This window comes from Anolis carolinensis, chromosome 1, assembly GCF_035594765.1.
Source record: "Anolis carolinensis isolate JA03-04 chromosome 1, rAnoCar3.1.pri, whole genome shotgun sequence".
NCBI classification, from domain to species: domain Eukaryota; kingdom Metazoa; phylum Chordata; class Lepidosauria; order Squamata; family Dactyloidae; genus Anolis; species Anolis carolinensis.
Genome location: NC_085841.1, coordinates 359,069,572 through 359,082,141, shown reverse-complemented (window position 1 = coordinate 359,082,141; position 12,570 = coordinate 359,069,572). Strand labels below are relative to the sequence as shown.

General features: G+C 39.1%; 1 protein-coding gene across 1 annotated transcript in view; it reads left to right on the top strand.

Annotated features, from left to right (window-relative positions):
* Positions 1-12,096, top strand: part of arid4a (AT-rich interaction domain 4A) — a 64,246-nt gene extending 52,150 nt beyond the window's left edge. The window contains exons 19-25 of the mRNA XM_008120286.3: positions 196-397; positions 649-711; positions 2,110-3,237; positions 5,595-5,699; positions 7,467-7,682; positions 9,414-9,560; positions 10,182-12,096. Of these exons, the coding sequence (XP_008118493.2) occupies positions 196-397; positions 649-711; positions 2,110-3,237; positions 5,595-5,699; positions 7,467-7,682; positions 9,414-9,560; positions 10,182-10,285 (1,965 nt within the window). The 3' untranslated portion in view covers positions 10,286-12,096. The remainder of the gene's footprint in view (positions 1-195; positions 398-648; positions 712-2,109; positions 3,238-5,594; positions 5,700-7,466; positions 7,683-9,413; positions 9,561-10,181) is intronic.
* Positions 12,097-12,570: the final 474 nt, after the last annotated feature.

Below are 12,570 nucleotides of genomic sequence, written 5' to 3'. Positions count from 1 at the left end.
GTTCTGTTTTTTAATGCTACGTTATGATCAGTAGGAAGGGGGTAGCGGGGGAGCTTTGGTATTCAGAAGGGAGAAGTTTATATATTCCCAGACTAAACGTTGGCACTTACCAAAGCGACCCACAGTAAATCTTCTGAAATGACTCTCTAAAATCTTGTGCACACTCTTAAGTAAAGGCTATATGCTTGCTTTCAGAGCAAAGAAGAATGTGAAAAAGATGAAAAGAAAGAAGAGGAGAAACAAAAGGCTAAGCGTGGCCGCCCTCCTCTGAAGTCTACTCTTCTGTCCAACCTGGCTTCCTGTTTAGCCAAATCTTCAAATAGTGAAAACAAGCCAGGCATCCGAAGCGCCCGGGGCATCCTCCCAGATGGCTCACCTTTACCTAATGGAACAGAAGGTAACTTCCAGTTTGATGCCATGATGAGTTGGGGAACATAGCCTATTTTTACTTGTCAAAGACTGCTAATGATTGGCACTTTGAGTCTCTTATAAATATCATCATCCTATTAGAATAGAAGGCTGTCCCTCTCTTGAAGATCAAGAAGCATTAAGCGTTTGGTGTTAAAACAGTCAGGAAAAAGTAAAGGTTTTCTGTGTGCAAACTCCTTGCTCCCTCTTGATACTGAAGCCTCTTCCTTTAATTTTTAGGAATGTCTCGTCGACAAACAAGACGAAGCTCAGGAATGTTGGATTCTGATAGAGGCTCAAATGGTGAGTATGGAGGACTGTAGATTGTGGGATGATATTGCACAAAAAAGGAAAGGAGGAGAAGGATTTGTGTTTAAATACTTTACCTTGTTACTTTTCAGTAGCACACAGTAGCATTACTGGTCGTGAATTGAGGTGATTATTCATAGTCTCTGTGGCTTACATACTGTAATCGGTAGTTAATTGAGTTTTCCCCCAGTGTAAATATTAATTGTCCTTTAGTGTCTGGTTTCAGCTTAGCTTAATGTACTGATATAATGCTGTTCACTTCCAAGCAAATGAGCATATTGTTCCAAAGAGTGATTCTAGTGAGATTGCTTTTTTACTCTTGATACAAAAATTAGAAAATAAGTAACAATAATGCTACAATTAGATATACAGGTTGAGCATCTCTTATCCAAAAATTAGAAATACTCCAAAATTGCTCACATGGATGGCTGAAATAATGACACGTTTGCTCTCTGATGATCCAATGTATGAAACTTAAACTTTGTTTCATGCTCAAAATTATTACAAATACTGTATATAAAATTATCTACAGACTATTTGCATAAGTTGTATGCGACACATAAATGAATGTCATTGTTAGGCTTGGTCCTATATCCCACATAATTTATTATGTATGTATATGCAAATTTAGTTTTTTCCTAAATATGAATTTATGGCTCTCTTTTTCTCGAGAGAGAGACCCAAAGTGGCTAACACTAAAAATCATACAATATATAAATTAAAACCGATAACATATAGACATTAAAATAGAATTGAACATAGGAATGTTAAAAATATATACCGTTGTTTAAACTAATAAAGCCATTAAAAACCTATTAAACTACACAAAACATCACCCTTTCACTTGATCTTAAAAATCATAATATCCAAAATGCTTCTGGTCCCAGGTATTTCTCGAGAAGCGATACTCAACCGGTGCCTATGTGATCTGATGTTTTAAATCCCTTAAATGCTTTAAAGCAGGAGACATGATTTACTTCACCAGTTGCCACTGTTAGGAAGGAGGAAAAAGCAGTGTTTTATAAGCATACACACATTCTATTATATTTTTGTGTTGTATTTTAGTACCTGTATAAAACATCTCCGGAGAAGTGGTCATAAAACATCATTTTTTTTCTTTTCCTCCTCATGAATGAAATGGTGTGAGACTTATTTTCCTAAAAAAAACTATCTGAATATTATAATTTCCACACTTTATCAGGGAGCCAAAAGCAAAGCAAGCATCGAATATTAAGAGAGGTGCTTCCCCTTGTAATAGTGGGTACACTGAAATGATACTGCTGTCTTAGCCCATTCTGTTTGTAGTTTTGTTTGAACAATGTTTTTATAGATTGTATCTGAAGCTGTGCTTTGTCTTGATCATTTTGTGGTCTGTATGTATTGTTTTGGTAGACTCCATTTCATCTGACAGCGATGCTGATGAACCTTCCGAAAAAAATATCAATGAAGAGTTTTCCCCAGCTAGTTCTGAACCCGAAAAGGAGGAGAAACAAATTGTTGACAAATCTGATGAAGAGATCCCAAAGATCATGCATGTGCTCAAAGAGAATGACAGGAATAAGGTCTACTCTCTAGAAACATTGAAACTAGAAGTGGAAGAGCATGAACAAGTGGTTCAGATTTTTGTAAACAAAAGCGATCAAGTCGAGGACATCAAGAGAGAGATGGAGAAATCGCCTAAAGGGAAAGGGCGAAGGAGCAGAACGAGGGACTCTTCCGTAGAGAACATAAAGATTGTACAGCTAAACCAAGAAGAGCCAAGCGAACATCTGGTTGAATGTGAAAGATTAGATACTTCTGCCTTGGACAGTAAGTGTTTGAGCACCACTTGTGAGAATGAAACAGATGCGTGCGGAAAAGAGAAAAAGCCGATGAAGAGGAAAACAACGGAACAGTTGTCTCCTGACAAACGGCTGCGAGTGGAGAATGAAATGGAAGTGCCAAATATTGTGACGGAGGGGAGGACAAATGAATGTTCTGGGACAAAAGAATGTAAGGATTTCAGTGCTGACGAGTCCCTCAGGAATGAGAATGAAGAAATGCCCTCCTTGGTGGCAGAGTTGGACCAGCGCCTTCAGGTTCAGGGGAGCGAGCATTTTGATGGTTCTTCTGAGGAAAATCAGAGCATCCCACTGAAGGACGAGGATGACTGCATGCCCCAAATTGGGCCAGAAACACTCCTTTGCCATGAGGTAGACTTGGATGACCTTGATGAAAAGGACAAGAGTGGGCCTGAGAACTCTGTAGCAGAAAAACACGACACCAGTAATCCCACTTCCAGTCTCTCTGCCTTACCTCCTGTGGTCCAGCCAAACTTCTCTGTTGCCTCACCTCTCACTCTCAGTCAGGATGAATCGCGGAGCATAAAGAGCGAAAGCGACATCACCATAGAAGTGGACAGTGTGGCGGAAGAGTCTCAGGAAGGCCTGTGCGAGAGTGAGTCTGCGAACGGGTTTGACGCCTGCACCACTTCGAGCAATTGTAGCGTAGCCATCCGAGAAAGGGAGGTCGGAGATAAAGGTAAGTCCTGCTTCTTGAATAAGACCTGATTTGGTGATGCATTACAAAATGAGTTTCTGCTCTCTGTGGAACATTAGACAGGGTGAAAGCGTGGTTCCAAGAAAGCTGAAGAGTGAGGAGTAATAGAATTATAGAATCATAAAGTTGGTAGAGACTCCAAGGGCCATCCAGTCCAACCCCATTCTGGTATTCAGGAATACCTAATCAAAGCACTCCTGAGATTTGCTTCCAGCCTCTACTTTAAAATTCCAGAGAAAGAGACTCCACCGGACTCCCAGGCAGCATAGTCCACTGCCAAACAGCTCTTACCATCGAGATGTTCTTCCTAATGTTTAGTTGGAATCTCTTTTCCTGCAGTTGGGTCCCATTGCTTCATTGTGTCCTAGTCTCCAGAGCCGCAGAAAACAAGTTTGCCCCCTTCTCAATGGGACATCTTTCCAAATATTTCAAAATGGCTCTCATGTCCCCTTTCAGCCTTCTTTTCTCCAAGATAAACAGACCCAGCCCCCTAAGTCACTCCCCACAGAGGTTGGCTTCTTATATTTTGATTGCCCTTCTCTGAACACCCTCCAGGTTGTCCATATCCTTGAATTAAGGTGCCCAGAACTGGACACAGGGTTATTCCAAGTGAGGTCTGGTCAAAGCAGAAAAGAGAGGGACTATGACTTTCCTTGATCTAGAAACTATACTCCTATTCATGCAGCCTAGGAACAAGGAAGGAAAAGCAGACCCTAATTAGTCATGGCTTTTGGAGAATTACCTCCAAAATTTTCATATCCAAATAGTTTATTTTTGTCCTACTAAAATAGCAAACAATAAACAGTCCAGATGGGTAAAAAGTATTAGAGGAAGCTGCAACTTGCAATCTAGTAGTAATGTGTTGTATGCTCCCTGAAGTATTCTACTGTGTTAGGGTTTTTCTTTGTTTTCTGACAAACATGGGGAACCCAGTTTCTCCCCTGACATTTCTCAGCATTTTTGAAGTTTAGCACAATTGGAATGTTCCTCCAGATCCAAACCCAGAAGACGCTTGGAACTGGAAGGCAAGTCACAAGCCCCATGCTACCGGCCTTCTTTCTTAGTTGAGATTGAGACAGAGATATTGTACCTGACCGCAATCCAGGTTTGGAGGCCTCATGCAAGATCAGGAGTGAGGCCTTTCTGAATTGAGTTTATACTCGGTAATCCCAAAAACTAGGGGAAACGCCTGGATCCATGTTTCCAAAAAGTGTGCTTCTAAATTAGATGCTGCAATTTCTGATAGAGGCCTCAATACAAGGCTGTCTTGTTCTTGATTTAGTATACTGTGAAAGTACTGCGCATAAGCTGCATGAAAATGTAATTCTTCACAACTGCAATGCAAGTCACTCCCTCACGTCTAATTTACATCTCGCTTCCTTATGATTTGCTAGAGGGAATGAGCTATCTGAGACACGAAAGCAGAGATTATGGAGGGCAAGTGGGCTCTACTGTATAATGTTACAATATGGAGTGCTCCTTGGTCAAAACTCCAGTCATTGCATCCTCTACACTCCATTTTTAACTTTATGTTCTATCAATTGAATATTCATTGACCACTGAATAGTGCTAACTGAATGTCTGCACCATGATCCCTGCAGATTTTTTTCAGGGGTTTTAAACATCTTGGGTGTCCCTGGAAATGTGTGTATTGGTGGTACTATTCTATGTAAGGGTTCATACTTGGGAGAATTGCAGTCAATCTTTGTATTTATATTGCTGTCAAGATGCTGTCGAGCTGTATCCTTCCAAACTCTGAATTTGGGAGCCATAGTGCAGCAATGAATGTTGACATGCATTCCAAGAGCCATCCTGCAAGTCATTGTTTATTCTCAAACTGAGATTGATACATACTGTGTATCAAAAGCAAAACCAAAGAGAGTGCTAGAAATCTTCCTCCCTAAATATGTGGAGTTTGCTAGTTGAACACCACAGAAGAGAATTAGACCAAGTTTGCTGCAAGATCAAGTTTTTCACTACCTCTTTTGTCCTCTATTGCTTCAATTTGGCTTTCTTTGTTTACTCCATGTAACTCTCATTGTCTGGAGTGCAGATTTCTATTCATACCTCTGTGTCCTCTACACTTGCTCACATGATGTGAGGCACGGGGACATTATTCCTTTGAATCTCCTATCTTTTCTGCTGAATGTCGTTGTGGAATATTGTTGGGGCAGCTCTATCTAAAATTATGCCCTGCTCTATGTGTACATCTAGGTTTGTGTGTCTCCTTGCAGCACACTGTATTTTAGTTCCCTTTATTTGGGTGCCTTCATTGACATCTGGAACCAATCACACCCTAAAGAGTTATTAAATGAAAATGGCTTTCATTTTATTTTCAGGTCAAAAAAGGCCTTGTGAGAATAGTAGCAGCTCATTGGCAAAGAAGCAAAAGCGCACCCCAAAACGAGCAAGCACTGTAGCCAAAAATGAAAAGAACGGGGCAGGTATGTTTTTTATTTTCCAGAACAGCATGTGCTCTACTTTTTTGTTCTTTCTGTAATTGCAATGTTATATGTGCCATGGTTAAAGAGATGTGGATTTCTTCCAGTCATTTTGGCAGTGGGAGGTGGGGAGGGATTGATGCTTTGCCCAAGAAGGAATCGTTTCAGTTTAGGAAGTGAAGAGTCACGATTTTTCATAGAGCCATAATAAAACTGTTCAAGATGGATTTCTACAGTATCTAGGGTTTCTTAACACAAAAATGTGTTAAGAAAGTCTTGGTTTGGCTGCTTTTCAAAAACATGGATACCGCATGTTGGCAAAAAATAAAAGAAGACTAAAGATGAACTATTACTTTGATCAGCAAACATGAATAATTCTTCATCAAAAAGATGTTTTCTACATTTGACTGCATACCAACAGGGCCAAAGTGGAGAATTAAGAAACGTATAGTTTTCTTAAGGTGTTTCAGATTTAATTTTAAGCACATGGTTACTGTGTGGGACTCTGGTAAGAACCCAGTGCTTGTGTTTGTAATCCACTGGTAGCTGTGATAAGAATTTTAATAGGCAGATGAAAGTGTTCCCTCTTCAGCTGAAATGTGTACGTGTTTTATGCCTGTACATACAGCTTATGTTTTGCAAGAATAGATGGGTTCCTGGCTGCTGCTGGGCAGCGGGAAGTTTTCACTTTGACTCTTACATATGTAAAGGTTCGTGTCCTAGATTTTATTGGAGATGCAGCTTGGGAAACTGGCTACAGTTTGTGAAATATGAGGCTTCACGTTGCATGCTTCATCTGCAAGGGGTTCATATGTCTGGATTTCAGGCTTTCCTTTTAACAGTCAGGATGCCTTTGGTATGTGCAGTCAATATCTGCCAGAATGTACTATGTTTTAATACTTTCCAAGTGACAGAACCAGAGTCCAAATGTTTTCTTCATAATGCAGGTTTGTAAGGGAAAAGATCTATGTCCTAGTTCCTTGTAGGGGCCTTATGGTGGGTGATATAGTGTCATGGCAAAGAATGTGAGCTGAAGGAGCCCCCTTTCAGATCTTATTAATTGTCAACTCATGTGCAGTCTAGCCTTCTCCATAGGATTGCTGTGAGGAGGAAAAATTGGACTGAGGAAGAACAATCAACTAGTTAGTAGTTACCCTTCTCTTAGGCTGTGTCTGCACTGTAGAATCAAACTGGTTTGTCATCACTTGACCTACCATGGTTCAATACTATGGAATCATGGGAGCTGTAGTTTCACAAAGTCTTTAGCCTCCTCTGACAATGAATGTTGGTGCCTCACCAAACTACAGTTCCGAGAATTCCATAGCAATGAGCTATGACAATCAAAATTGCCTAGTGGTGACAAACTGAATTAATTTTACAATATAGACACACTGTTGTGTTTTTTGTTCTTCCGACCTCCAATAATATGCAAGATGATGATAATATTGGCAATCTTTTAAGAGCCGAAGATTAAGCATGGGTAAACTTGGGCCCTCCAGGTGTTTTGGACTTCAACTCACACAATTCCTAACAGCTGGAGTTGTAGGAGTTGAAGTCAAAAACACCTGGAGGGCCCAAGTTTGCCCATGCCTATTTATACGAAGCACAATTAGACTATAACAGAAATGATGGTTACTTGTTTACCTTACCATCGCAGTATTTGTGAAATGACTTTGCATCATCAGGTAAATGGTTGCTGAGATTTCACGCTGTATGGTTGCCAGTTAAAATACTGGCTGTTCAGGGATACCAAATGTTGTCTTGTTACAGGGCAAAGCAGTGATAGTGAAGATCTCCCTGCCCTGGACAACTCCACCAGCAAATGTACTCCTGTGAAACACCTTGCTGTGTCAAAACCGCAGAAGCTCGCGCGGTCTCCGGCGAGGGTGATCTCTCCACATATCAAAGACGGAGAGAAGGACAAGCAGAGGGAGAAGAACCATCAGAATGTTTCCCCAAGAGTGTATAAGTGGAGCTTCCAACTCAGTAAGTGCTGTACCTTCTCTGAAATGCTTGGGACCTGAAGAGTTTTGGAGTTCAGATTTTGAGGGGGTTTAGGAAAATGTGTATGCAAAATGAGGTATTTTGGAAATGGGACCCAAGTCTAGATGGACATCTTTTTATTTCACCATTGTATATACAGGTTGAGCTTCCCATATCCAAAATGTTTAGGACCAGAGGTGTTCCATATTTCAAATTTTAGAATCTTTATACATATATAATGACATCTTGGAGATGAGACCCACATCTAAACACTTAGGTTTCATATAAAGGCTATTTTAAGTGTATTTATTATATTTTAATCTGTTTTTACCACACTGTTACTATTTAAATGTTCATTAACTTTTCTATTGCGCTTTTTAAACTTGGCTAAGTGTGGGATTGTTAGCTGCCTTGAGTCCCCATGGGAAGAAAGGTGGAGAATAAATAAAATAATACTGATAATACATGCATAGTCTGAGGGCAGTTTTAAACACAGTATTTTAACCTAGCAGTTCAAAAACATGCAAATGTGAGTAGATCAATAGGTACCGCTCCGGCAGGAAGGTAACAGCGCTCCATGTAGTCATGCCGGCCACATGACCTTGAACGTGTCTACGGACAACACCGACTCTTCGGCTTAGAAATGGAGATGAGCACCAACCCCCAGAGTCTGACATGACTGGACTTAACGTCAGGGGAAACCTTTATCTATTTAAAGAAATGTATGGTGAAAGGTTTGTCTACATTAAGCCATCAGAAAGGTGTCTATACCTGAGCCATCCATGTGGACAAAGTATTTGAGATTTTTGGATAAAGGATACCCAACCAATATTTACAGTCTTTTAAGACATTCACTGTTGCTCCTGTTTGTCTTCAAAATAGTGTTTTGGGAAATCTCGCTTACCATAGTTTTTTCAATTCGAATACAGTGCGTACTAATGTATCTGTACCCAGAGAACTTTACTAATTGAGCTTGTCTAAGCTTTTACCAATAAATGAAAAAGAAATTCCCTACCACTTCCGATTTTTGCAGCATGGAACTACAGAAGACGATTGCGGAGGGCTAAGAGTTCATATCTTTAATGTATTTTTAACGTCTGAAAACAGTGTTGGATGGCATATAGTGCTCTCCTAAAAAATGTTTACCATTTCTTAGAATCTGAATGTTATGGGATCTTAAAACTAACTTTACTTTAGGACAAGTGGACCAATGACAGATGTCAAGGAAGTGTTTTTCCTCTTATGCGGCACACTTTTCTACTTGCGAGGGAAAGCAATGGGTTCTACTTGTGGGAAAGCAATGGGTTATGCATATGACAAAAATATTCTTGTACAGGGTGTTTAAAAAAGAACTCATTCGTTTTAAGTATAAATTCATTAAAACTTGGGTGTTCTTTTTCAAACACCCTGTATTGGTTTTCTATATGGTCATTTTTAGGGATGGATTTTGAAACATGTATGTCTTTGGAAACATGTATGTCTTTGGAATATTGTCTTGTAAATAATAATAATAACAAGAACAACAACGTCATTTGTATCCTGTTCTATCTCTCCGAAGGGACCTGGGGCGACTTACATTACTTACTGAATAATACAGTTTTACTCAGTAGCATATAGTGTGATAATATTGTTATTATCTATAGACAGTTGCTTTCTCTGTATTTCCCCAATATTTATAATTATTTTTTTAAATAGTAATATTTCTTTTTAAAAAAAACATTTGATTTTTTAAAGATGAATTGGACAACATGAACAGCACAGAGAGGATTTCCTTTCTGCAAGACAAACTGCAGGAAATCAGAAAGTACTACATGTCCCTGAAGTCTGAAGTCGCCACCATAGACAGGAGAAGAAAACGATTGAAAAAGAAAGACCGAGAAGGCAAGTTGAATCATAGTAAATTATAGGAGCTTCTGCAACAGTGGCCTTGTTGGAAATACGGTGTGCCAACTCCTGATCTGGAACTTCTCTCTCATTGTAGAAGCTTTCATGTATTTTATGCAGAACATTTTTGATGTCTTGTGTATATTCATATATAAGTTGGCCTCACATAGAAGTCAAGGGATAAATGTTTTGATATACCACATGGGTAAGTCGAGGTAAGACTTGGAGACATGTAACAATGAACGTATAGGACAAAGTAAAGGAAAATGATGCCAAAGAACTTAAAGCAGGCATGGGCAAGCTTCAGCCCTCCAGGTGTTTTGGGCTTCAACTCCCACAATTCCTAGCAGCTCTTAGGAATATTGGAAGTTGGGGGTCCAAAACACCTGGAGGGTCAAAGTTTGCCCATCCGTCTTCTAGCTGTTATTGTGGAAAGAACAATTCATTCTTGGTTTAGGGGCTCACTGGAGGGACTTTAACGACTTTGGGATAGTGTTCTGATATTTATGATCAAGACGTTAACAGAAAGCGACGTAGCCTGTGGCTAACATCAAAGGGAGCGGCCAGCAGTCTTGTTGAACAGAGTGGATAATCCTTTGCCCTGTCTTTCTTCCACAGTGTCCCACACTGGAGCTTCCATGTCTTCTGCCTCTTCGGACACTGGGATGAGCCCTTCGTCCTCCTCTCCTCCCCAGAACGTCCTTGCAGTTGAATGCAGGTGATACCGGTCTCCCCTGCCTTGTGCAGCATATGGCTGTCATGGACAGAAATCATGAAATACCATAGAAAAGCACTCAGCTGGTTTGACATTGCCAAGTATATTCTGTATACTCTTCCACTGCTGGACTGTGTCTGTCTCTCCTCCTCTCTGTGCCCCTCTGTTTTGTCATTGTAGATTTTTTTAAAAGAGAAACCTTTTATTATGGAGATTAATTAAGCTATTTGGCAATGGAAGGTATGTGGGTGCACTGAGACAGCTCTGTCTTTGTGCTTTTTAAGGTCCTCCTCCACTCTTTAAACCAGTAAAAGGGCACTTAGTATAATTTGGAAACACAAATATCCCATTTAGCTTTTGGGTGTTTACAAGGAAGGTTGCTTTCTTTAAAAACAAAACAAAGGAACAAGAGCAAGCGTACCAAATTGACATCAGAATACGGCTCATCTGAAAATAGCTACTGCTGCACTTTCTTCACCAAGCTGTATCTTAATCCTGAGTGAGAGCCCCATTTTTTTCCAATTATTTTGTTTTTTTGAAGAAGCACTTGCGATGCAGACCTGCCAAAGTGTGTATTCAGCAACGTGCCCAATTTTAAAAGGTATACATTGGACAAAATAAATTGTGAAAGGAAGTGTAGTTGACTGGAAACTACCATTGTAACGAGTCTTCCACTTTTTATAGGATTTTTGAGCACATGATTATGCAAAATATTTTAATGTTTAATGTTTACAGTGGAATTGTGAATAGGTTTTCAGTGGACTATCTTATCCCTTGACAAATGTATTTTGTCTCTTTTCTATGTAATTTCAGAGTTTTTATTTTGTTACAAAAAAGGCAAAAAAGTAAAATATATAGCAATGAAGTTATTTAACAAGATTTCTAAAGCTGAATTTTTTTGTGTAAAATAAGGTATCTTGCGACTTGTTAAATATATTTATTCAGACATTGGATGTTGTATTTTTATGTATTTTTTAAGAAAAACAAATAAAATTGGGAAGAAAAAGTCTGTTAGGTTCACTCTTTCAATAAAATATACCTGCCACTTCAAAAACAAATCCATATATAGGTGGCTTTATGTACTAGCCATTCCTGTATATGAAGTGGTTTTGTCTGTTCAACTTTTCACAGTGTAAAACTGTATAATCTGGCATCTGGATTAAACGATAACTTGTCTTGAAAACTTTGGCAGTCTTAGTACTTCTGTTGCTGTTAAGGAACACATTTCCTTGGCTCACCTTCACAGTGTTTTGCCCCAATTTTTTCATTTGCTTTATCGCTGAAATAAATCTTACAACTGCCAAAGTTGAGGTCTATATTCATCAAAGAATTAACTCTACTGCTTTGGCTGTGGATTGTCCCACAGACTGAAAACAGTTTGTATATAACTTTCCCAAAACTATGTATTTAAGGAGGGTTGCATATACATTGTGTATAAAATGATATTTCCATCCATATTTTTAAAACCCACCTTTGTACATTGAAAAGGGGCTTTCTGCCTTTTCATTGTTTATATGCTTTAGAATAATAGAACTATCTAGACTGGTCAGGATCCTGAAAGCTCACAAAAACCTGACCTTCTCAACTGAGGGAGATTTCTTAAAGGGGCCGCGTCGCTGAAGCTTGATATCTCCTGCAGTTTCCTTTTTGCCACTCTATCCGTTTGTGATTCCAATTCCTTCCATTTTTCAGAGAGAACTAAAGGAAAAAGTACTCTTGTAAAAATGCACTTTTCTGTCTTTTCTCAAGCAGAGCTATTTCGATGTATGATACAAATGAAGCTCAACCGAGAGCATCAATAAAGGTTATGTTTTTCAACATAGGGTTTTATTTTATTTTTTAATGATTTTATAAATTTGCCGTCATGGCCAAACAGAAGGTATGACTTCACAATCTCTCATAGACACTTCAGAGCAAGCCTGAGTGTATATTTAATAGAATAGAATAACTTTATTGTCATTGTACATCGTACAACGAAATTAAATGCCATCCCCAATTCACCTTATATATGTGGAATTCCTTCCACATTCTAATCACTATTGCACAACCCCTAATGCCACATCAGTGTGAAATCATAGAGTTCAATATAGTCACAGCTCTGGGATAAAAATCTATCAGACTATTTATCCTTATTTTTATCATCCTATACTGTCTGCCAGATGTTAGTGATTCAGAAAAAGAATATCCAGGCTGAGATGGATCCTTTAAAATAATCTGAGCTTTCTTAAAGCAGGAGGAATTCTAAAGTTCTTCCAAAGAGAGGAGAAGGAAACCAATAACTCTATCTAGGCT